Source organism: Erpetoichthys calabaricus, chromosome 7 (genome assembly GCF_900747795.2).
Source record: "Erpetoichthys calabaricus chromosome 7, fErpCal1.3, whole genome shotgun sequence".
Classification (NCBI taxonomy): Eukaryota; Metazoa; Chordata; class Cladistia; order Polypteriformes; family Polypteridae; genus Erpetoichthys; species Erpetoichthys calabaricus.
Window position 1 is genome coordinate 156,443,741 of NC_041400.2, and position 27,659 is coordinate 156,471,399.

Consider the following 27,659-nt stretch of genomic DNA (forward strand, 5'->3'; position numbering starts at 1 on the left):
ATGGACAAGGGGAGGAGGTGCGATTGGCTGTCCCATGCAAAAGATCAGCCCTGGTCTGCAATACAAAACCAGGCGGACTGCACTCGCCAGTTTACAAAAGACTAGCTGAGAGGAGTGCACGAGTCCATCACACACCCCGAACACCCAAGCTGCGGGCGCTGTCTCTACTGGCAAAGGGACGTCAAGTAACGCAGACCACTCGCTCTTTATTCGCTCTGCGTAGAGGCTTTCAACACATTCACTGCTTCCGAAAGCTCCCGTCTGCTGAAATCATTATAGGGAAAACTTGTACTTCTATTTTTAACATCTCAGGAATGGCTGAGCTTTACTACTTACTAGTGTTGGTATTTGGTTTCAGCTATCCTTGTTTTGGATCCCGTGTTTTGCTGAAACCCGATTTTGCCAAAATAAGAAATGCGGATGGGACTGAAAGTGCGCCGAACACCCGAAAACCCTTCAGCGACCTGTCCTCTTACAACTCGGCATCTGAACACATGGCGATGCTCTACACCAAGTACAACTCGGCAGACTTCACCTTCAGGGATGGCAATACGGTTCGCAGTTTTACAGCCCACTGGGGTAAGCACGATGGCTTGGCAAAGGATCGATGGCGCCTTCTGTATAAGCCAGGAAACTATCTATCTATCTATCTATCTATCTATCTATCTATCTATCTATCTATCTATCTATCTATCTATCTATCTATCTATCTATCTATCTATCTAAACATCCACATTCCTACACAAAGTGTGTATAAAAGCAGGTGTTGTTTTAAAGATCATCCTGTCTAACCTGTAAAGTGCATCACAAAGAATAACACTCACAACATTTAACGTGATTTAAAATTATGGAGGTTATACTTACCAGTCATTTAAAGATCTTCTAAATATGACTTTTTCAACAGCATACTTTGCGTGGAATTAATAGAAAGATTTTTTTTGAAGAAGTGACGCAGTATACTGTAAATGACATTTGCAGATTTACAAAGTGTTATTGACCTCTTTCAGTTTTAATGATCAACTTATTTCAAGTGCATCCATTCTGGATTACAAAATGTCGAAAGCACGTTTAGGTGACACAGCATTTCCTGCCTTACCTTCTAAATTATTATGCCGAATGGCGAGTTCTCTTACCAGATTTCAGGGCGCAGGTTAAACGAGAGATTATCATTACATCGTAGAAGATGTCCAGTAATTACTTAGGGATTTTGGGATCACCGAAATCCTTAACTATTAAAACTATTCTGCTCCATCTACTCACGCTGAACTGAAGTTTATTTATTCCTATGCTAAATAAAATAAAACGGATTTTTCAGCTGATGATACTATTTGCATTGAAGGTTATTTTACATACACGTTAAAAGTCTAAAAGTCATTGACTTGTAAAACACGTCAATTGATGTATTTTCAAATATGTTCGTTTACATTACATTGTGTTTTATCTCACGGCCCTGTACTGAACAAGAAGGTGAGACAATGAATGAATTGTGTATAATCCAAATTCATATTTTTTACTAATGACTTAACTGCTGATTTGCAGTTTGGTGGTTCTTCTGTTTTTTGTTTGCAGTTTCAATCGTTACGCACCCACGGCTAGTTCAGACACTTCTACCTGTTTCATTAGGCTCTCGGAGGGCGCGAGTTCTTATGCGCCTGTTTGTGAAGAAATGTCTCCACCTACTGATGCATTTCAGTTATTACACTATTCTTAATATCCCGATAAGAGGACTACCAACCAACCAACCATTATCCATCCATCCATCCATCCATTATCCAACCCGCTATATCCTAACTACAGGGTCACGGGGGTCTGCTGGAGCCAATCCCAGCCAACACAGGGTGCAAGGCAGGAAACAAAACCTGGGCAGGGCGCCAGCCCACCGCAGGATAAGAAGACTTACGGAGTACAAATGTTCCTGGATGTTTTATAGGTACTTGCATATGCCAACGAACATGCAGCACTTGTCCGACCTACATATCATCACTCTCCAGTATCATGATTCAGAAATGTTAGATTTTAGAAGCATGTTAGATGTTTCTTTTAATGAATGTAAGTGAAGAGACGAATTCTGTTTTTTTTTCTGTAAACTTGAAAACCTTAAACCAGGGATGTCAAGCTCAGATCCTTTATTTTAGTTGTGTTGCTTTTTAAGATGTTAGAGCCCTTCATTTTCTTCTCTTTCTCTTTGAAGAGTGGCCAATAAGAAAGACATTTTAAGTGAGCCAACAGATGACCAGCAGCAGACTCTGCGGTCTTGGTCTCAGTTCCTGGATGGTCACAATTTTTGCTCCAGTCAGTTTCTCAGTTAGAGGCAAAATGCTGCTTTTAATGAAACCTGTTATTTAATTTAATGGTCTCTTAGTGCTCTTGTTAGGAAATTTTCTATACTGTTCATTTTCTTTTCTCTGAAGGAACAATAAAAGTGTTCTGTTTACTAAAACAGATCAGTTATTTCTCAGACCTTCACTTTTTGCTTTTCACATACAGTATTTCATTGAAACAGATCTTGTATTGGAGGCACACCGCTGCAAGTGGAGTTCATTTGGCTGCTCATCTGTTGGCTCGCTTTGTGCCTCATTACTGTTTGGCTGCTGGATAAGAACAAAAAGGAAAACAACTAAGGGTTCTGAAATTGAGAAAGCAGTTAAATTTAAGACAAGGAAAGTACAGAATGTTCATTTAGCAGCAGTAACTGCTTACTAATTAAGAAAAGGCTGGAATGGACGCCTGGAGCCACACTGTGGCCCTCCCTCCAGAGTCTGCTGCCTTACGCTAAACGGCAAGAGGGCATCAAGCCTAGTGAATTAAGATAGAAAGGAGTGTCCTAAAATCAGTTCTTGAAATGCTGCAGAAGCTTCAGGTTTACAATCCAAGTAACTTCTAAATCAGAAGACAGTCCTTGCAGTTAGCGAAACATGCTATTTAATTATATGGTATGGTAGTTTCCTCATTATGCCACGTCAGACAATTCAAATACTCGTGGATCAGAATAGTTTCTGGACTGAAGCAGATTAGCATTTCTCTGATCCTTAATGCTCCTGTTTTATTTTATTTTTTTAAACGTTTCACTGAGACATATACTTTATGAAAAAAACACACAGAGCAATGAAAATGTTCAAAATGATGTTTTGGTTCTCTTGTTATTTGCATCCTATTGTCAAAGAAAAAAAAGAATCCGAATGTATCTTTTTAAGGGTTGAAAAAAAAATTAAGGATTGTAAATCTTAACAAGCGAATTAACTACATTTTTTGACAAAAATTCTTTTTTCATTATCAGCATTAACTGACTTGTAATTAAGAAACATGTGTAAATCAAAAAGCGATGAAAATTTTGACCCTCTAGGACCTGAGTTTAATACTCATGCTGTAAATAAATAGCCAATCATTCATTTTCCAAAGTTTTGTTGAGATCGAGCACATCCAGCAGCAGAGGACACAAGGTAGGAGGAAAACTCATCAAAGGTTCATACTGGAACATTTGAACGATGTAGATGAGAACAGGCCATTCAGCCCAACAAAGCTCGCCAGTCCTGGCCAGTTAATTCTTTCAAAATAACATCAAGTCTCATTTTGAAGGTCCCTAAAGTCCTACTGTCTACTACGCTACTTGGTAGCTTCTTCCACCGAACATATGGAGTACGAAGCAAAAATTCTGTTTACAGTGTCTTTTTCTTTACAGCATTTACATCCATGTCAACTACAAGGTAATTTTCCTTTACCTTAATTTACATTTCATAATACATAATTTTAAAGTAAAAAAATAATGCCTAAATTGCCAGACCTGTTTGCCTGTCTTTAAAATAGACATACTGTAGCTTTTAAAGACTGTGTCCATCTTCTCTATAGAATTGTTCAATTCAAGACACATTGTGTGAGGATAGCAGATAAACTACACTCGGTTTGCAAGTGCACATACACATTTTGAATGATGATTCGGACACAACAGCAAGGTTTGGGGTACCAGCCCTGCAATCCCCCCTTGAATAAAAAAAATCAAAAGAGAGAAGTAACAAAAGACTCTTAATAATAATAATTCTTTGGATTTATATAGCGCTTTTCTCACTACTCAAAGCGCTCAGCAATTGCAGGTTAAGGGCCTTGCTCAAGGGCCCAACAGAGCAGAGTCCCTATTGGCATTTACGGGATTCGAACCGGCAACCTTCCGATTGCCAGTGCAGATCCCTAGCCTCAGAGCCACCACTCCACTCTTGGCTATAATTGTGCTCTTTTTGTGAATGCTTTGTCTTTGGCCAGTCCTTCTCCCTCTAGTGCTCCCTAGGAATGAGTTCCCTCCTCTTCTCTGGGGTTGGATATATACAGTGACAGGCCGGGAAGGGGCGGGGCTTGTGAGCCCAGGGCGTGGTCAGGAGTCATCAGCAACCTCTCTTGTCCTGTAGTGAAGCCTCTTATGTGTACCTGAAGGTGTGCCCAGGTGCACGTGTGACAACATTTATTATCGTCTTTTAGCTACATTTATGCTACTTATGATGTGCATTTGGGTTCCCTTGGGCTATTGAAAGGTAAACTTAATAAATTCATTTTTCTTGCATGTATTTTTTTTTCTTTAATATTTTGCTCATACTTAATTTTGTCTCATCCAGCTTCAATTCGAAAAGTAGTATACAAAAATGAATGCCGCCTCTTTAAGTTTTAATGTCATGATGTCACGCTTTGATTTGATATACTGCAGTGAATTTTCTCCAAGTGATGAGGTAACATCTCCCTGCTATACAATCTCTACACTGAGAATAGATAGATAGATAGATAGATAGATAGATAGATAGATAGATAGATAGATAGATAGATAGATAGATAGATAGATAGATAGATAGATAGATAGATAGATAGATAGATAGATAGATAGATAGATAGATAGATAGATAGATAGATAGATAGCGCTTTATTTGTCTCAAGAAGGAAATTTAGCAGTCACAATTTAGACAGGACTTGAGTTGGTCTTTTTTGAGTAGTGCATCCCCTTCTTGATATTCTCTCATCCGAGAATTCAAAAACACTTGAGGATTATTGTGGGAGCCTCACATTATCTGGTCACTGTATGATTAGCAGCCACCAGAATTTTTCTTCTTAAAGTAAATCCAATTTTAAGTGAAAGTTAAATCTAAGTGATATTGACATGGCTCCATGGGCCTTTCAGTTTTTATTAATGGATTTGGGTATTCTAGTAGGTACTTTTTCTTTATTGTACTGTTCATTTGTTCTGTTTCATGGTGTATTGTAACCTTATGGATTTTCAGCATCCAGGGTTCAAGTTCCATGCCTGGTTGTTGTCTGTGTGTAAGCTTCACATTATCCTAATCACTGTACGGGCCTCCCATTGGGTGCTCTGGTTCTCCTCCAGTGTCCTCAAAGTTATGTGTGTTAAGTTAATTGATCATTCTAAACTGGACCATTGTGAGTGTGGATGTGTATGTGTGCTCTGAGATGAATTGGTGCTCTGTCCAGTGTTGGTCCTTGTCTTGTTTCTCATACCACTCTCCTTAACTGGATTAGTGGGTTTGTTATGGTATTGTAATTTTGTTAGCTCTTTGTAAAACAATGAGGCAAGAAAAAGAGTTGAGGTTCCAGCCTGGATACCCCATTTAATTGCTATGATGATAAGGCTAAAGTAATCAAATCAGAATAATCTGGCATCTTACTCTTCTGAGTGCTGGTGATCAAATGGACTCTGACTTTCTGTGCCATTGAGATTTCATTAAAATCCAACTAAAGGGGGCAAAGTTGGAGCTATCCTGGAACTGACATCAGTTGTCTTCCTCACGCTGTTTCTCTTCAAGCCTGAGGAGGGAAATGGGAGCCATGTTAGTGATTTACTCAAATGTCACACCTACGTCAAGGGTGTCTTGTAAGAGGTACACCATACTCAAGTGGTTAAACATTTTGTGATGGTGCATACTTTTGTTGACACTGTATGAAATAAAGATATTTGAAATCGTTTCATATCCATGTGGTCATGTTTCCTGAAAGCTCTATGTTGCCCCGTAGTGGACTGTTTACCTTAAGGTACTTTTCTCAGTAGTGGTGACGTACAGGAACTATTTTACTCTAAAGTGATAAGAGTAGCACCCTTCTGACTCAGAATGATGCCAAGAAGGCCACAAAAAATTCAAAATGGTGTTTCTGTTATGTAGATGTGGCACGATGGGGCTTGGGGAGCAGACAAAAATACAAAATAAAGAAAGGAAAACAAAACTCCTCAGCCTTTTTGAGCCTTCTTGTGCATACTGCTGATCCCATGTCCATCAGAAAGAGTGACTCCCCAACTTTTTAACTATATAGTACTTCCTTCTTGCACTTCTCTTCTAATGCAAATGAGCCCTTCTCATTTCATGACTCCTAACTTACTGATCTACTGTCAAGGGAAGACCGTCTAACTCCAAACTGGAACTGTGAGTGTACTCCTGGAATTGGAGTCGCAGTGCCAAAGCTTATTGGTGGCTCGAAGTTTACTGCACTCATTAACCCGGCTTTGGAACAGGGACGTGAAATATTTAATGAGCTTATAGTCTTTGTAAAGGACATTATGGGTCGGGAGAATTACCACTTAATAGCACTCAGACTGTTACTTCTTCTTTGGTATTCTCACAATCATAACTTAGGGTTCAGTAAAAACATCTACAGTGATCCCCTGCTATATCGTGCCCCCGCTACATCGCGGATTTATTATTATTATTATTACTTGCTTCGCTCGCCAACCCCCGGGTTTGATTTACCAGATAAACAATTTAAAGAGATTGTTATTTTCATTTTTACTTTAAAACTTTTCTAAAAACAATATTTGTCCTTTATTTCCTGCCCCGGGCGTGGTTAAATCTTTCTCGCGGGACTTATAACGCTGCTCGCATTGTGAAGGGGGGGGGGGGGGTCTGAATGCACGCTAAAGAGATGAGATCAATTCAGCTGCTGTCTTGCTGCTGCTGCTGGCCAGCAGTGTGTTCAGCTTGTTGTGCTTTGCGCCAATCACTTAAAAGCCTGTACAGCAGCTGTCCTTTTGCTAATTTGCGTCTCTGCTGCTAGTGTTCTGAAGGAGGAGGAGGGGGGGGATGTGTGAGGGCTGAACGCACACTAAGGAGAAGTGCACGGATCATCTGCTGGCTTGCTGCAGCTGCTGCTGGCAAGCTGCATGTTCTGCTCGTCGTTGTTTTAAGAGCTGGGAGAACTTGAAGTTTGTCTGCCAAAAGCATTCCAACAACTGCTAGGTTAGATGTCAATGAACTTGTTTTAAATTGTTTGTAAGTAGGGCGTGACGTGCAAAAGTCAACGTCTCACGGGTTTTGGTTCCTAAGGTTGTAATGTCTAGTCTTGCGTGTCTTCAAAGTGTCTCTCCGAGATGATCTGGTCTTGATCACATCACTCAATCCCCCCGGAGGTGCGCTACACTCCTGCCACTTCGCATCTCTCCCACTCGTGTTGTGAAATGGGAGAGCTGAACGCATGCTAAGCAGAAGTGGATGGATCAGTTACTGGCTTTGTGCTGCTTCTGCCAAGATGCCTGTTCTGCTTGTCGCTCTGCGCGTCGATCATTTAAAAGCCTGTACAGCAGCTGTCCTTCTGTCGCACTGCCTTGTCTTGCATGACGTTAAAATGTCTGTCGCGGGATGTCAAATTGTCTTCTGAGAAGATCATGCCTCGTCTCCCTGGTCTCTCTGCCAAGATTTTTTTTATAATAGAGAGATGTTACTCATGTCCTTAGCCTGACATCCACATGTCATATGTGTTTACATAGTGTGTTTTAATAAGTTTACATGTGTCTAAAGCGTGTGGGAGGGGTATTTTAAGGCTTAAACTATTAAAAAAATGTTTATTTATATGGTCTTTCTATATCGCGGATTTTCATCTATCGCTGATGGGTCTGGAATGTAACTTCCACGTTAGTCGGGGAATCACTGCATAGGCTCAACAGTCCACTGGTGACTGCTTTATATCCACACTGGAGTTTAGAAATGTGGTTTTGACAACCAGTGTGGGTTGTCAGAGTTGTTTCTATTTTCAGTTAATTCTTATTATGCTATTTTTTTCTTACTAGCCTAGGTGTAGTATACAATTATTAAAATATTTAAAATATACCATGAAAAAAACTGCATCCACATATAAAATGCAGCATGTATCTATGTGTGTTTGTAGCTCATATTATACATTTAGTCACCCATCTTCTTTCTTTCTTTCTTTCTTTCTTTCTTTCTTTCTTTCTTTCTTTCTTTCTTTCTTTCTTTCTTTCTTTCTTTGTTACTCGGTCTATAATGATTTCAAAAATAATTTAAATATTCATTGTTATGAAATTGCAGATGTTTTCATTGTAAATAAAAGAAGGTACTATTACGTTATCTTCATTATTGTTGTTTTGCTGATCTTATCCGGTCTAGTTTTATTTTATTGAATAGAAGTGGATTTTGTTTAAATGGTTTTCATATTTGCATTGTTTCCTGTTTTAACATTCCACCCATCATTTAAAAAAAATCCTCCCTGGTCTCCTTTTGAGTTGGGAGACACCAGTTTTTAATCAAACTTCATTTCTGTTCTTGTTACATGACCTCATTATTCAAACACTGATACAGTACATCTGGGATTATTCCTTAACGCCTTTTGTGCAACAGTTGATACTGTTATTCTTTTTTTTTTTCTAGGCACTATGAATAATAAAGTACTTTTGATATTTAATCTGACTTCTCTTACACAGTCTGAAGAAATTCTTTCAGCCACATTACATTATTGCATAGGACACCAAAATAGCAATACCCAGGAGTGCAGGCCACCCAAATTCTGTGCTTACCAAAGAGGCCGACACCAAATCCCTGTTCGCTTGGACCTTTGGAGCTTTGATTCTAGCCGTAATCACTCCAGGAATATGGGAAACTTCTTTATTAATGTCACTTCTGGCAATTGCAAATCTGTACCATGGCAATGGAGGGACATCACTTTCATTATAAATGAAGCCAAACGAAAGAGTGAACTTTTGATTGGCATTGACATTTCTTTACAAGGATTAAATCAGCGCAAAAAGGTGTTTTCTCATCCCTTTCCCTACATCCTGGTATATGCAAATGACTCTGACATTTCAGAGGCAGAGAATGTTGTTTCTTCAATCCAAAACAGTGAAGGACCTCTCCCACCTGGTCTTCACAGGCTGGAAGTCCACCAGCAGTCTGACCCTTCTCAACGGAGGATAAAACGTTCCACTAATGTTCTTCTGCCTCTGCAGAATAATGAGTTGCCTGGTGCAGAATATCAGTACACTGAGGCTCAAGCCTGGAGAGAAAGGAACCCTTATAAAACCCTGGAAGCCCGGCCAACAGAGAAGCAAAAAAACAAAAAAAAGCAACGAAAAAGTAATCGGCACAAAGTACAGATGCTTCAGTTTGATGAGAAAACTTTGAAAAAGGCGCGGCGAAAGCAATGGAATGAGCCCAGGAATTGTGCACGGAGATACCTGAAGGTAGATTTCGCTGACATTGGCTGGAGTGAGTGGATTATTTCACCGAAATCATTTGATGCGTACTATTGCTCTGGATCCTGCCAATTCCCCATGCCAAAGGTAGGTCTTCATTTGTTAACTTGCTATGCATAGCATGCTACTCAAAAATGGCAAGTATTTTTGGAAAAGATTCAGACTCTCACAGGTGCCTTTTGTAAAAAAAAAAAAAATGCATGTGCTTCTAAAATGGTAAGTGAGTCAGTTTAAAGGAATATTCCATCAGTGTAAAATGGAGCTCTTAAAACATCTGACAGCTGAAACATCATAGACGCAGACTGTTGACAGGATTTTGGCCAAAACATGAGCCCATTTTTCTTAACATGGTGACTTAATTTACTAGATATTTTTAAAACTTGCATGATAAAGATTTGGTTTCCCTGGCCATTTTTGTGATATACATTTTGATCTGGTAAAACAGTATTTATAAAATCAATGAAAGGAAAGGAAGTACTTTGTGGGATATAACTCTAATTAAAAAATCACATTACTTAAGCAGACTGCAGCTGAGCATGAAAAAAAAAATAAATGTGGTGAAAAGAAAAAGGTAAATAAACCAGGGTACAAGGAAATGTTGAGAAACAAATGAAATTTAATAATAAAGTGTTATGCCTAATTAATTTAAATATGAGAGAAGTTTTTAGAAATTACTAGAGAATATGCCGAGGTAGTAAATAACATTTCAGAGCACATCTGTCTATCTATCTATCTATCTATCTATCTATCTATCTATCTATCTATCTATCTATCTATCTATCTATCTATCTATCTATCTATCTATCTATCTATCTATCTATCTATCTATCTATCTATCTATCTATCTATCTATCTATCTATCTGTTGTGGCATGCTGGGGTGTCTCAGCAGGCCAAACCCTCGACACGACTGCACATACATCAGTCATGAGGCCTAGCCTTTTATTTGAATAGTGCCTTTAAAGGTCTTCTACAAAAAAACACAATTTATTCTTTTCTTTCAGTCTGCCGTTCTTCTAATCTCTTCAGGCAAGTGTTATCTTCCTCCTCATGACTCTGACTCCCCGAGTAAGATAAGGATGCCCCTTTTACCAAAGACCTGGGAATACTTCCTGGTGACAGGACATTGCACTTCTGGGTCAGACAGAGTCCCTCAAAGCAGGGATGGCCCTCACCTGCAGCTCCCCCTCTCTGCGCCCATGGAACCCAGCAAGGCTGCCCAAAGGGACTACAGTTCCCAGTATGCCTTGTGGGGTGTGTTAATTGCTGCATTTGTCCTGGAACACTGCCATCTAGCTTATTGAGGTATTTTACAGTCTTGGAAGGCTGTTTCCCCTGGTCCACTCATTTTAAAGTCCTGTCTAGGAACAGAAACACCATCCATCCCAGTTCAGACATCAGTCCAACATCGTCTCCTATTACACTGCCCATCTATCTTAGTATAACAGTAAAGTGGAATACAGTTAGATATGCATAAATGCCTATGAGATGCAAATCAAATTGTACTTATATTGTAATAATTCAAAAAATCAACTTATATCATAAAACACTAAGGTCTGTGTGTCCAGTCCTCCTGAGCAATCTGATTAGCCAGTTTGGCTTTGGTGTGATTGGTCAGTTTAACTTTGGTGACAAAAAAAGAAATGCTAGTGTGAGACACACAAGGAGGAGCAAAGGAGTTTGAGACATGCTGAGAGAGTCATCTTCAAAGACAGCAAATATTAAACCGGACAGGAGGTGAGAAAGGTGCTTCAGAAATAATGGCAGAGTCTGAGAAGCAGTCTTTACATGAGTGCGCACAAGAGAGGTGGCACTGGTGAAGAGATATTCACTCGAGCAAATACAGAGGAAAGGCACTGGAGGTACATGTAGGGCAAGAGACAGCAAATATTTTTTTATTTATTCTTTTACCTGTCTTTGATGGATACGTTTGGCTAGTGTATCTATAAAATAGTGGTGCCACAGTGATGACATCCCAGTGAATAATGATCTTATTTGACTAAATTTAGACAATAGTCTCAGAATAATCCCTAGAGAAACTTTTTGCAGCATAAAATATCTGTTAGGAAAACCTTGATTATGTAAAGTGAAGTTTCGTCTCTTCTCCACATGACAACAGAGATGACCCCCCTGGTGAAAAATATAAGTAAAGTAAAAAAAAAAAAAATAAAGTTAAAATATGGCCCTGGAAGAGTTTCGTTATGAAGCAGGCCAGTTGTTCATATTGGAGGTCTCTGATGGGTTACTGGTAGCATTTGATGATAGATGATTCGAAAAAGTGATAGCTTTCTCCTCCTACTGGCAATAAAGCGTACATGATTTGGATTTTTCTCTGTACTCTGGTTTCACCCCATACCTAAAGTTATGTTAGGCTAATTACTATAACATAACATGTCAAGTCTGCTTATCAAATTCTGAGTTACAAGGGCCCAGATCCTATCCTGTCCCAGGAGCACTGGGTACAAGGCAGGATACAGCCTTAGACAGTTCTCCCACTGATGCAGACATCAACACTCATACTCATGAAGAGAAAGGGTGCAATCACTAATCAGGAAACCAGAACATCTTTGGGAATATGAGAGGAAAACTGAGCTATCTGGAGTAAACCGATCCTGACGAAAGGAAAAACATACAAATTACATATGGAATAAAACAAGGATTCAAACTCGGAATGCTAAATCTGTGAGGCAGCAGCAGTGCCCACTGCACCATCATGGTGTCCCATTAGGTTAATTAATAACTCGAAAATGACCCTCATATTTTTGAGTAGAAGTGTCCTGTATACGGGAATGTGCCTTGTAATAGACTGACTCCCTATTTAGTGGTGGTATTTCGTGCCTTGTGTCTGACGTTGCCAAGATAGGCTCTGTCCACTTCAGTCTTGGGTTAGGATAATGTGTGAATGGTTGAATGATTTTAAAAGTTACGCATACCCTGTACATGAGAGTCAGCAATTGTTTTAGTATGTGGAAATTCAACTTTTAACTTGCAGGGCCTGAATATTATTTGTGGTGAATCTATATTTATAAAATGTAGCTCTTGGTTTACATACTGGTCTGTTCTTTAGTACTCTCATTACTACATCATCCAAGGCCTGCCTTTTTATTGCTAAGAAATAATGGATGATTAGGGTGTTTCATAGCAAGTACAAATAAGAAAAGTTAATTCCTGCATTTATATTTCTGACAATATATTACATTATTACAGCACTGATCAAATCATCTTTGCTAGCATAAAGCTATTTGAAAATTCTGACATAAGATTTATTGCTTGAACTAGGAAACACAAGTATATACTGTTGCTCCTCCATTAATTTCAAGAATTTAAACTCAAGTCCACATCCTGCACAAAGTGCAGAAAGTAACCGTCTTAGCCAGTCATACCAAAGGAAAATTCCTTCAGGTCAATCGGGCGTCTCACTGAAAAGATGTCTCTTCTTAGTGGGCTCATTCCATTTGAGTCCCATTAGCAATGACCACTGACAGAAAATGAGTACCATCACCACATATTTAAATATATTGAAGTTTATGACTTGATAGACTTCAGTAAGTATGAAGTGTGAACTAAACCATCAAAAAAACAGTAACAGAAAGTCTGAGTGCCCACGAATAGTGTGAAAAGCTACACTTGGACCAGAACGCAAGCGCTTCTTAAATGTTTAACTAATTTTTAATGGTGTAGTCATTTTCTATAGATATAGTAGATGCCATTTTAGTTAATTTGTTTACTGTTATAATCAGTTTTTAAACCATCACAACACAAAAGAGAGGAAAACCCTGTACACATCAGCAGCCATACCACCTACACTTTAGAATAGGTAATCCATCTGAAGCTAAGCATGTTTAGGCCCGGCAATTACCTGGATGGAAGGCCAACAAGCAAAACATGGGCTGCTAATGGAAGAGTTGTTGGTAAGACAAACAGGGAGCATTTATTCTGGGGTCTATGTGGGGATCTAAATGCTGAAGTGCAGTGACAAGGACACTGTGCTGAAAAAATGGCGCCATCTTTAGGATGAGATATAAAACAAAGGTTCTGGCTCTCTGTGGTCATAAAAGATCCCAGGGTATCTTTCAAATACAGTAGGGTCTACCCTAATGTCCTGGCTAAACTGCTCATCACAATGTCCATTCTGGTCCTCTAATCATTCCCTGTCTCTAATTGGCTCTTTCTCTCAGCCCTTCACCACCTCATCCAGGTTATGGTTGAAATGCCCCACCCCCATCTATGTAAAGTGCTTTGAGTGGCCAGGAAAGTGCTATATAAATGTAATTGACTATTACAGCTGATTTCACCTAGCAATCAAGATAGATATAACGTCCTTAGTGTTATGTTTACCCCAGAAAATTCATAACATTTTCTTCAACTATAAAAAATATTATTATGTGTAACAGAAACATGTAAATACTAAATTATCAACATAAATATAGTAGGAAAAGTATGTCTAGTGTCCACTGCTGTACTGATACAGATTTAGTACACGTTCTTCGTGTGACATGTTCTGTAACAGTCACCAATGAACAAAGCCCAATGTCACAATCGAGAGTGTAGAACTGTGTTTCATTGCACACTTTTCATATATTTTTTCTGTTGCTTGCGAATAAGAATGTAGCATTTCAGTGCCTGACTCACACAATCAACAAGCCCGTTGTGTTATTGTAGGCTACCACAGCACAAGGCTTAGTGACTTCCACACTTCCCCTGAAATGAACATTGACAGCAGCTGCATTGTGAAAGGTGCTTAGAAGGCTAACATCTTTCTTGTCTGTCCACTTGATGGCAATGGTTTTGCCTGTTTTTCCACAAAGCTACTTGCACTGTGGTGAAGCTTCATGGGACCGAATTCACCAGATGTTCAGTCGTAGATTGCTGTATTCATCAGTTTCACTATCTGTGTCAAAGTCTGATGTCCAGTTCAAATTATCTTCGCTTGATTCAACTAATAGTTCACTTTCAGTTTGTTCTAAAACTGGCTTTACAGCTTCTTGTTTATATACCATTGTGTTTTGGTTGAAGGCTGCATCCCACTCATGAATATTGATGAGTTACCGTAGAGCAGCAAAACACATAGAAATATTCATGATTTTTTTGCAGGATAATGATATTTCATTCATTAGATGGCAGCAAAATTCTGTCCCAAGAGTTATTTGGGCTTTTCACAGTAAAACAGATCATTTAATTTCATCCAAAGTCTAACTCAAGTTTAAATGTAATACAATAGAGATCCAAGCCTGAGTCATGCTAAAGTAAAGGCCAAGGGGGTTAAAAGGATTGAAGTTATTAAACTATTAGGATTTTGTAATATAACATACAAATGCTAATATTGTTTTGTTGGAACATATATAAAAATGAAAACTGTTAAATTTAAGTGCAGTAAGGGAAATTTAGAGCAGATGCAACAAACTCTAAAAGAGACACACTGGGACTAAGATTTGTGTACAGCATAAAGATGATCAAAGAGCAGTGGAGCATTAGAAGGGAGATGCAGTGTCCCTTGTTCAGGCTGCTATTTTGGTACAGTCATACCTCAGTTAATGAGTCCTCTGAGACCAAAGCTCCTTTATAGCGAAGTCTGCACTTGCTCAAGTACCTGTCCATTGGAGCGTTATTGTAATCTTTGAGTAATCTCCCCCTACAATCTAGTCATTGTCTGTTGATATTGTGCATGCTGTAGAATGTGTCTTTCACATATATTATAGTTATCTTGATATTTTTGGAAAGTAATTTATATATAATTTGGCCAATATTTCACAAAGACGAAAAGCAATTACTTTAGAAACTAAAATGTAGACTATAACAAGAGTAGAAGCTGGATAATAGAAATCTCCCGTAGCAAAATCATAGTGCTTAGCACCCAGTCACGAAAGTAGCCGGTGCAGAGCATAAAAGAGGGGGCTCAGATAGAAAGTACTTACTTGCAAGCATTCAGGAGACATTCCTCCTCTGCTAAAATCCATGCATCTAAGTGTGTGGCCACCAGCGATACACCCCAAGGACACTGAATTTAGGGAAAGTGAGATAGACAGTATTGATAGTAGAGGCATGGAAATTTTCCCAAGGAAAGAGGTGTCAGTTTTGGCCATGGAATGAACAATCCCCATCCACACCCCACCCCTTACCCAGCAAGTCATTACAATATATATTCATAGTCCTTCTATGGTACATCTAACATAGTAACATAACATAACAAAGTTTGTTGTAACAAACTAAAGTAAATGATTACATCAACTTCATTGACCGAGAAATTACTGTAATACTTTATTGTTGTTGTGTTTGCTTGGTGCAGAGTGAGCACTTTGCTAGTGTGTCCTGTGTCCTCCGCGTTTCCATTTTGTCCTTTCCATTCGCTGAACTGACAGTATTCTATGTCCCCCATTATGACGTATGTCTTTTCTTTAAGAAATTTACTTAAAATAGACATGCACTTCAGGGATGTAGATACAGTTTAAGAGAGACAGTAGGAGAGCAAGAAAGCTGAATGTGTCACAACTGAATGTCTAAGTATGGAGCTGTACTCCAGCTTGGGTTGTAAATAGACATCAGTTTGCCTTTATTTCCACTGTCTCTAGACTCATGTCTACCTTTCGATTAGAACGGTGTCAGGAATAGATGGTGGAAAAGTTAACACAGCAACATTGTCGATCATTTTGTATCATGGAAGAAATTATGTATTTCAATTAAAAACAACATAAAGCTGGCTTTGTGCTTTTAACAAGCCTGTGAAAATGACATAGATGGATCTCTCACAACATGATAGTAGTTATGAAAAGAAGGTGATGTTTCAGGTGGTTACACAATTAACTCACCAGTCCAAGGAAGACAGAACTTAGCATTTAATAGGCAGGCAGTGTATTCTTGAGATACTGGCTCACATGTGGACTGTGGGAGATCTGTGGTGGAAGTACAAGAACAGTCAAATAAGAAATGAAATGTATTTGGTAAAGCAAAAGCAAAACAAAATATACAGAAAAGGAAAGAGCAAATGCTCATAACTCATAATTTTTGGAAGATTTCCTGCTTGAAGAAGTTGATAATCTGTCAGTAGCTAAAAAGACCTTTATGGAAGTATTTTCTGTAAATGATTTGGAGATTACAGAGAGAAAAGTGCCATTCAGATTAAAAAGGATAAACATAAATACATCTGCAGGATTAAATAACATTTATCCACAAGTGCACAAGTAAGTTAGTGATTACATATTGTATATAGTATAAAACACTACATTTTTAAAGAAATCACTGCACAATGGAAAAAATAAACATCAGAAGTTAGAAAACATTGTTCTATTAAATTAAAAAATCAACATGAGTGTCACACATATTATAAATCTTGTTTTTTATAAAGCTTTTAATGATATAACACATTAATGGCTACTGATCTAACTAAGAAAAGAGGTGTAGTTGGGGGCACCAATCACTCAAAAACAGATCATCAAAGGGTTATTGTTCAAAGGACCTTTTGGTTTGTTTAACATGGTATCCCTCAAGGACAGATGGAATGTTGGGTACCCCAGACTCAGCAGAACAAATGGTTTAAAATGGTTTAATTTATTTAATAGTACACATAGAAAACAAAACTAATAGATATCAATACATAAAGGTCGGAAATATATACCGTTTATACTCACGTATAAGTTGAAAAATGTATGCCTTAAAATTCATTCAAAAAAACAGGGTCGACTTATCCACGGGGCAACACAATTGTCCATAGAATTTGGGTAATGACATTGTACACTCAACGCTTCACGGTGTTAAGTCACCGGTCATCTGCCGTTTTCCATGGTCTTTGAAATAATTATAAGCCAGCAATACTATTGCTAATTAGCTAGTTTTTTTGTAATTTCATTAAATAATTCTTTAAACTGTGAAATACTTGAATTTGAGCATTAGCTTTTACAGGTTTTGGATAACAAACATACCATTAGCTGCCACGTGCAACCAGATTTGGAATCAAAAGAACCAAGGCAACGCACGCTATCAATGCGATGCAAGCGCAGCCCGTGATTCAAAAAATTTCTCTGCCTACCTGTTTGTCTCGTCTGACAGTAGCTGAAAAGCAGCATCAGGAGAGAGCAGCCTGAAGTAGTCCAGCAGTGGGTGATCTTTCGTGTCCAACAGCAAGCCATGCTGTCTTGTGAAGTCCGGTAGCCAGTTCGGCTCCCACGGATCAGTGTCTGGGTATTCCTCCCACGCGAACCTTGCCGTAGGTGCATCGGCTGCGCGAATGCGTTCAGCTGGCACCCGATCAGCTGGAGCGGCATCGGCTGGTGTCAGATCAGCTGATGCCGGCTTCTCACTCTCTTGCTCGATTCCTGATCACTGTCAATAAAATCCGATTCTGAAAAATCAGAGTCCGACTCAGCGATAATGTGCAAAACATCATCTGCCGAGTGTTTTCTTTTCTGCACTTGCTTCGCTCCCTTGTGACATGTCGATGCCATCTTGCCTTTGTTTACATTTCGCAACTCACGCACACACAAGGATTAGTTGCCGAGTCAACGAGTCTAGCATTTCTCCAAGCACAGAGGGAATGCCTGTGACGTGACAATGAGTTTTGTCGCCATTAACAGCTGATTGTCGCCCTCTATCTCTGATAGCTGTCAAGTTTTACCCTCGACTTATACGTGGGTCATAACAAATTTCGTAATTTTCGGCTTAAAAATACACTCGACTTATCTGCGATATCGACTAATACGTGAGTATCTACGGTAGATATGCTTCTATGAATGACATCACTGTCCACTTTCAGAATTCATTAAGTAGGCTTTGAATGTGTTGCCTTACACAGTATGATATGTTCAATGCATGTCAAGGATGTTTATTCTTAAGCTACCCTTTGCTTTTGTGAAGCCTAATCTTGACAAGTTTAGAGAAAGTCCAGAGAAGAGCTAATAGACTGTCATAGGACTGTGGGAGCTGTGAGGGAAGACTGAAGCTGTCAGATATTTTAAGTTTAAAAAAATGGAAATGAAAAGATTGCATAATAAAAGTATAGGAATATGAAGGCAATTAATATGGTGGATACCATCTTTTACTTTGACCTCATTTACTTTAAAGCGTGTACTTCATCTAACACATAGGCCATTAGGTCACATTATTAACTATAAATGTATGAGATAAGTCAACAAATATTCTAGTAAATAGTAGCATTATGGGTTTTCATATCTCAACTTAATGATATTTTGTGAAGGTTAGGTAGGTGGTTTCCAGTCCCAGCCCTGGATGGACCCATGTGGTTGCAGGTTTTTATTATTCAAGGTTCATCAATCAGTGAGTCATTTAAATTGATAAACTGTCCTTTTCAGTTTTTCTTATTCTGATTTAAAAAGGAGCAATTATATGAAATTTAAATTCATAACAAATTTATAAATATTCATACTATTGCCATAGTTTTAGTCCATTTTCCTATTAATTCACCTTTTTCTATGAAATTTGCTACCAATCTAGAGTAGACACCCGGACAAATCAAACCGAAGGCTACTTCAGAGTTAGACTGTTTGATTACAGCCAGGATTTTTTTCTCTGGCTGGTATTTATGGTTGTTAATTTTGAATTATTTTGTCATGGTTTTATGCTATTTCTGTTAAATTTGTAATTTGCATATAGTAACTTTAAATATGCTGCCATTCCATGTACTTTGTTGTTGGAAGCCCAAAAGGTGGTGCCATCCTGATGCCACAGTTGCTGGGTCTCCTTTCTGGCGGTATGTTCTCAGTTAGAAGGCAGGCTCAGTTGTGCAGCATTAGGTTTGTAAGAAACCGTGTAAGTATTGCTATTTGTGAGGAGTTTTTGGTTATTGTGATTTATTTGTTGTTTTTTGGATTTCAGTCTTTGGAACGGGTGTTGAGACTTGTTTGGTTTGGATTGCCCTTTCATCATTTTTGCCCTTTTGAGTATTTTGTTATATTTTTTTCTATTTTGTAAATAATTAATAATAAATAATAATAATTCTTTACATTTATATAGCGCTTTCCTCACTACTCCAGTTCTTCATTTATGTAAAAACTAGCAAAATACCCGCGCTTCGCAGCGGAGAAGTAGTGTGTTAAAGAGGTTATGTAAACATATATATACATATTTGCGCTTATTTATCTGGTGTACCGACATTTTTGCGCGTTTAACGGCTGAAATCTAATGTGGTTTGTGCCCTTCAGAATGAAAACAGTTTGCATTTACCTTTTTAATAAAAGGCGAGCTTTTAAGCCTGAGAAATCACCCCGTAAATGCAAACGTTTAATTGCACATGTGTTAATATGTATACTTACACAGTATTAAAAGACACTCAACAATTAACGTCATTTACCTTCGTTCCCGCGTTTGACTCGTGCTGTAAATCTCTTCCTTGTTTTCAGTTCACGTGATTACGTAGGAGGCGTGATGACACGATACATGACTCCGCCTCCTCCATTAGAGTATATGGACAAAAAACAGGCTCTAGTTATGACCATTACGCGTAGAATTTTGAAATGAAACCTGCCTAACTTTTGTAAGTAAGCTGTAAGGAATGAGCCTGCCAAATTTCAGCCTTCTACCTACACGGGAAGTTGGAGAATTAGTGATGAGTGAGTCAGTCAGTCAGTCAGTCAGTCAGTCAGTCAGTCAGTCAGTGAGGGCTTTGCCTTTTATTAGTATAGATTCCGCATTGCCCTTTTGTTCACAAGCCAGAAGTTTACATTTTCCCTTTCCCTTGTAGGGAATTTTGGTATTTTTGTGTAATTTTCTTTGTATTTTGAAAATTTTAAACCAGTTCCTTATCTTTCCCTGTTGAGGGTGGAGCCTGCAGATAGCAATTGGGGGATTTCCTAGCTTGTGGTGATCCCCATTTTGGAGGTCTCAGATCCCTTCTCACCATGTCTTTGACTCAATATTACAACACATACCCACTGATATTGAATAGTAAGTAATGGCTTAAACTACCAAACTATCTGGAAAGGCAGAGTAAAAATTATAACACTGAAGATAATAATGGAAATCTTAAAAAACACCAAAATATCATCATGCAACTCAAATACACTTGCTTCATTAGAAAATAATTTAGCAAACCCAGTTTTGAAGCTTCTGTTTCCAGGCTTTTCATCATTCTTTGTCATTTGATCTGATGTCTACGTCTTCTCATTTTTAATTGTCATATTATGATACAGTTTTGTTAACAAACAGCACAGAAAAATGAAAAATAATATTGTTAAAAAAGAGTTGCACACTTAAAACTCTGACAACAATACAAATATCCCTAAATTTATTCCTAAAACAGAAGAAAAAGATCAGCTAATCAAACAATGAGATCACTTAAGGATAACATGACTCACTAATTGTGAAACTGATTAGAACAAAAGCCTGCAGCCACCGAGGTCCCCCAGGACTGAACTTGGAAATCACTTAGCTAGGTGACTTCTAATTGACAGCCAACATTTAGATTATTTTCTTCAAAACTGTTTTTATATTCAGAAAATATGTCGACAAGTGTCTAAAATCCTTAGGCTTGAAACTAGACAGAATGTAGATTTTGGTAGATATCTGGCAAACAGAATTTAATGCAGGTGAAATTGCAGTTTGACTTACAGAAAGAACATCTTAGTTATCATTACGCAATAAGAGTTTTAAGGTTTGAGGCTGCATCTTGTAACAATAAAATAACATTCCTAATGTCGCTGGCAACAACCTGGCATTGTACAGGATCAAGAAAATAATTAATAGGATGCTGGTTCATACATTTTACTACAAGAATATATAAGTCAGGAGACATTTTGCTTAATCTATTCGGTGCACTTAATGTAGAAAGGAAATTACACCCTGAAAAAATCTGAAAAAGAGCTACTAGTCATATTTGAAGAATGTGGATTATGACCTGCGTGGAAAGTTTTAAAAACCTGAATATCTTGACTGAAGCAAAAATATCTGTAAAGGAAATATCATCTGAATAACTCACTCCATCCTTCAGTTATGTAAGCCTTGAGTTACATACATTTTGATTAAAGTAAATAGCTGTATAAATAAAAATTAAAATGTCTGTTAAGGAAAGTTTGTTAACTTAGAGAAGTGCAGTTAGAGCAGTACAGTAAGGCTGCCAAAAAATGTTACTCTGCAAGGTATATGGCAGCTAGCCGGTTGTACCTTCCTCTGACATATTATTCACCGCTAATTTTCTACTTTTATATAAATGTACTTTGTAAGCCCTAAGGGCTCATGTATACTTCACGATCAGAACGCGTACGCGCCCGCATCATGGCTGCCACGCGTTCTGAGTGTTCATTTGATGTGTCCTCTAAGCAGGTCCTCAGAAATTAACGCAATGCGTGCGCAAGTTGCAGTACCAGCAAAAAGTCGGGAGGTGCAGTGTGCTAAAAGTTGGAATGTGACATCAGAGTCTCTGTTTACTATCTACATGTGACAGAAAGCCGCTTTGCGGATCCTACGAGATCGGTGTGCGCGCTTTGATATTTGATAAATGGTTCGATGTGGTGAAGCAAAATGATGACATACAGATGTATTCATGGTGCTTTTATATTCAAGCGTCGCATATTCCCGATCGTAATGACACGATACGTTTTAAAATTCTCACATACCGTCTTCTGTGCCGTCTTTTTTTCTAGGGCTTCCTCTGCTCCTGACAGCAGTGAATCGCCAGCAATAGATCGCCACACTGAGCACATTAAATGTATGATATTCCAACTCTCTGCACATTTAGAATCCTTAGATTTATACTTGATATCACTTTCATGATGAAAAGCATTAAGGTATGTATATTACATTTTACAGATAAATCAGTAATTTCGTTTAAATAATGAATACTGTTAATAATTACACACATGGGGTGACACAGTGGCGGAGCGTTAGCCCTGCTGTCTTGCAGGGAGTCACGTCGCTGATATTCCCTGCCTGGAGTTTACACGTTTTCCTGCTGGGTTTCCTCAGTGTGCTCCAGTTTCCTTCCAAAGATATGCAGATTTGGGGATTTGGTGCCGCTAAAATGACGCTATTGTATGTGTGTGCTTGTATTCACCTTGTGATGAGCCGAGGCATCGTCCAGGGATTGTTTCTCACTTGTTTTCTCACACATCCATCCATCCATTTTCCAACCCGCTGAATCCGAACACATGGTCACGGGGGTCTGCTGGAGCCAATCCCAGCCAACACAGGGCACAAGGCAGGAAACAATCCCGGGCAGGGTGCCAACCCACCGCAGGGAATGGACACATCCCTGGATTTAATCATTAAACATCCTTTTCAGAGATATTGCAGTAAGGTGTCATCGGGATTTAATGGGTGTTCTAGGCAATTCACAACACAAAGAAGCCGAACATGTTCTCACCGTGATAATATCTCGCACTACCACCTGGCGGATTCCTCCAGATTTACATAAAGTACGCGCGCAAGTATAAACACTTCAACGCTTGCGTAGCAGGAGTGTCCGCTGCAGCATGCGTCGCATCGCGTGAAGTATAACTCCGGCCTAAGAGTGAACAAGCGTCGCTCAGGCATACGTTAGCATGCACTCATGTGTGATTAAGAGAGAGATGATACAGAGGGCATTCACATGCTTCCAGTAGACAGATGCTATGATAAACTGGCCACCCATATTAAAGAGGAAGTCGTTTGACCATCTTTGAGTGTAGTGCCTTGTTTTCTGATCTTCTGAGCACAGGAACAGTCAAGAGTGTAGTGCTTTTTGTATATAATGTAGGAATATACAGATTTACCTCTGATTGGGATTTCAGGGGGGTAATTGGGTTTTTTAGTGGTGTGCATTATTTTTGTGTTTACTTTCAGTTCTTTTCTTTCATTTCTTAAGGAAAGACTTGCGTTTATTAAAGCAGGAAGAAGATTCTTTGGTTTTTTCCATTTTCATCACTGTTTATTTTTGTAACCACAGTAAAATTTGTAAACAGTCTGTTGTTTCTATTTTTTAATCTTGTCATAGCACTGGACTAGGCTCTAATAGTTGCTTGACACGGTTTTGTAACGAGCACTAACTGGAATTAAACAGGACTTCTATTGTTACAAACATCTTTTGAGTCTTTGTCTCAATCTCTCACCTACTGCTCCAATCAGTGGCGCCTGGGGATCAGGTCTGTGCAGGGCTCCTATTGCATAGGACATCACAATTTGCTCCTGGGAAAGAACACATTTTATTTTCAGCTACAGTTTCCGAAGCTATAATTTATTTAGAAAATAAAGAGAGGATTAAAATAAAACCTTATTGGTGAATTGAATAAAGCTTGATGTCTGTTGATCGTCAGCATGATGATATGTTATCTGTTTATATTTATTTAATAGAAATTGTCTCAGTTGGATTCAACCTACAAATCTATTTTCTATGTAGAATACTAGAATAAAAATAAAGGTGCCAGAGTCGTTTTTCAGAGCGATACCATAGGGCATAGGTGTCAAACTCCAGGCCTAGAGGGCCGCAGTGGCTACAGGTTTTCAATCTAACCCTTTTCCTAATCAGTGACCAGTTTTCACTGCTAATTCACTTTTTCCCCTTTATTTTAAACAACCGTGTTAGAAGGATTCAGTCCTCTGAATTGATTTGTTTCCTCATTAAATGACAGCCAAACAGAAATGAGATGTGAAACGAGCCAACAGATGACCAGTTTAAACTGAGGCTTCAAACTCCAATCAGTTTCTTAATGAGAAACCGATGCTTGCTGTTAATTAAACCCGTTATTTAATTCCACGGCTTGTTGCTGCTCTCGTTCTGCAACAGCAGACATTTCCAAAACTGTTGATTTTTTGTTTTTTATAAGAACATCGTTAAAGTGTTTTGGTGAGTTGAGAGATCAACCCTACTGAGACCATCACCTTTCTTTATTTTCAGATATTGTGTGATGTGGCAGGTTGTTTTGTGTCTCATTATTGTTTGGCTGCTAATTAAGGAAAAAGAAACAACTAAAGGGCCAGAGTCAAGTTAATTAAAAGGAGTAATTAGCAGCAAAAATTGGTCACTGATTAAGAAGATGGTTAGAATGAAAACCTGCAGCCACTGCTGCCCTCCAGGACTGGAGTTCGACACCCCTGCCATAGGGGAACAATTTTTTGTTCCCAAAAGACCCATCCACACAAAGGTTTCAGAAAAAAAATGTTTATTTACTTAGATCCATAACAGGCTTCATACAGTAAATAACCACAAATAGATAGTAACAGACTTCAGAAATACCAGTGGTTCATGGTTTTAAAAGGATTTTGACTGCATACAGTAGCACTGGCTAAGTCCAAGTTTTCTTAACCTGTTTTTGTCCTGCTAGGTAGTATACCAAACATTAAAGATTCAAGTTTTTTTCTACATATTAGAAAGTGCCATTAAAGAACCATTATTTTTAAGAGTGTATCGAAGTGTAAAAATATTTTATCAGTAGTAGTAAAGTGATCCTTCCCGTGAAATTCACTTTAGAATTTAGGAGAAAGGAAACAAAACAGAACCTGTGAAGCCAATTGAATAATTTTGTGTTTGTTCATTGTTTGTTACTAAAGCATGTCTGGTGTTGATAATGAGTGAAATATGCAATAAAAAAGACTCACAATGGCTAGCAAATTGCAGAACACAGAGTGGGTTGTCTGTTCCTTATGATTTCTGAAACAGGTGTTATTTTCCTTTTCTTACAGTCCCTAAAGCCATCAAACCATGCCACCATTCAGAGCATCGTGAGAGCCGTGGGTGTTGTTTCTGGAATACCTGAACCCTGCTGCGTGCCTGAAAGGATGTCATCTCTCAGCATATTGTTCTTTGACGAAAACAAAAACGTTGTCCTCAAGGTCTATCCCAACATGACTGTGGAGTCCTGCGCTTGCAGATAACACATCGAAGAGAAGTATTTACTTGGCCTAATCTCAGTCCAGTTTGGAAGTTTCCCCTTCTTTGCACTGGAAGTGATTTTTTTTGAAATGCAAGATGAAGAGATCCAGTTTTTGCAGGTTTAAGTGGTATAAAGCACCGCGTTTTTCAATTGTTATCATTCTTGGGTGCTTCTCATGAAAGTTTTTGAGAGAGGAAATAATGAACAGCTGCTTGACTCTGAATGATATCCTCTAATTATTTTAAAGGCCAATCTTTTAAAATGTGTTCTATAAAACAGACTAATCATACACCAGTGCTGAATGCAAAGCAATATCCATATATACACACATTAATATAAAATCATCCTAAAGCTCATGAAGGCCAGCTCTCTTTTGGATCCAAAGCAGACATGTGAGGGTCTAATGAACTGCAGCTGGTTGACTCTTTGTTTTTTTTTATTTGTTAATAATGAAGGTGTTCTATATATTGTACAGTGTAACCATAAAAACAGTATAAAAGTATTGTGTATTTTCCATTAAGACCCTGAGGGCCTTAATTTATAGTTCTTAATTACACTTTAAACATTTTTTTTTTTTGGTGCCAGTGTTTCATATTTTATAAGCGTTAAAATATAATCTATCATTTACATTTCATTGAAATCAGGAACATCTTTTCTAATGCATAGAGTATTTTAAACTATTTATGGCTGCTATACAGGTAAAATAAGTACCAAAATAGTTAAAAACAAGAGATCATAATTTTGCTTGGTTCCAAATAAGATGCAATACTGTGACAGGTATGTGCGATTTCTTGTAATTTCAGTGTTCATGACTTGTCTCTGCTTTGTATCTATGGTAAAGATGGAGGTCCCACAGGCAGGTAGTAAGTTCAAGCTCTTGCATTCTTGGCTGTATGTTCACAGTGAAGCACACATGCAGGCATTTCATACCAGAATAATACTCCGTAAGATCCCACTTGGTACAACAAATGTACCAAATCATCCTTTCGTTTTTTACTTGCAATTTTTCCTAAGTACTCTATCTAAAATGAGCAGCAACAGACTTCACTTTCTGCTAATCATGATAGCCGAGCACTACTTTTTTGCCTTTTCTATCGGTCACTTTGCCAAAAACAGAGGGAGCAAAGTTCAGTAAAGGAGGATGGCTGTTGATCCTCACGCTCATCCTCATATACTATTGTCAAATGTTGAACTCTCAGAAAAAAAAATCCATTTAACTACCTAGTGATATCTTGTCACATCCAGGATCCCAAACAAAACACCAGACCTCCCTAACAGTAAAAACAACTACCGCATATACTGACGTTTAAGTTCTCCTGCAGATAAGTTGGGGCTTGATTTTACCATATAATTTCTGGAATTTTATAATGTTGGTTGTATAAATTGAATGCGGAAAACTCACACTATTGGTCCAAGAGATTATGATATGCTAACTCCCACCTGAGAGAGTAACCACGGAGAACACTGCCTTTTTTTTCTATGTATTGTGCCTACGTGACCACACGGTAATACCCAAACTATTCCAGAGCGACGTTTGCACTGTTTTGTGTGTTTTTGTATCTCACACCCTCATACACCTTTATGGTAAGATTACCTATTATCTACGATGGAGCGTTCGATCAGAAGAAAATATGAAGCTGGTTTTAACTTAAAAGTTGTTGAAGTGGCGAAAGAAATTGGTAACTGCGCTGCTGCAATAAAATTCGATGCATCTGAGAAACTGGTGCGAGACTGGAGAAGGCAAGAAGATGTTAAAAAAAAATTAAGTGTCATATATTTGAACAGGCATATAAGTCAGGGTCTGATTTTATGATCGATTTTTCAGGTTTCAAGACCCGACTGATACGCGAGTATATACGGTATGTGGTTTCCTGTTTTATCCATTTTACTTCCTTCTGTGATAAGCTTAATATTAGTGAGGCTTCGATTATGCTCAGTATATTTAAATTTAATGGTTATGTCAAAATGTTATATTTAAAGGCCCACAATCAATCAGCACCATCTCAAGATATTTTTTTCAAATTATATAAGAAAAAGAAGAACAGTGCAATACCAGATAATACAGAACATTGTAAACACATTCAAATGAAGAACCCTGGAACGAAGCTAGAAATGCTCAGAAACAGAGGAAGAAATTAACTGAACACAAATTCAAATGCAGTACATAAAGTGCCTGCACACGTTTCTAGCTGTAATGCATTGATCGACATAATTAAAGCACATGTCATTTGCATACGTGAATACACAAATTAACAAAGTTTAAAAGAGCAACTGCAATTTAATTACTGTAAACAAAACATTATAATACAATGGACAATTGAGATATTACTAGTTAAGAACAAGGGAGAGGAAAACTAAACTCTTTGAAAAGCATCTCTGAAGGAAATAAACCTCTGGGTAGTCCAC

General features: G+C 38.3%; 1 protein-coding gene across 1 annotated transcript; it reads left to right on the forward strand.

Moving 5' to 3' along the window:
• On the forward strand, positions 1-27,659 carry bmp3 (bone morphogenetic protein 3). The gene is made up of 3 exons (XM_028805608.2): positions 1-579; positions 8,643-9,550; positions 25,063-27,659. The coding sequence occupies exons 1-3, from the start codon at positions 315-317 to the stop codon at positions 25,252-25,254; spliced, it is 1,365 nt and encodes a 454-aa protein (XP_028661441.2). The 5' UTR covers positions 1-314; the 3' UTR covers positions 25,255-27,659.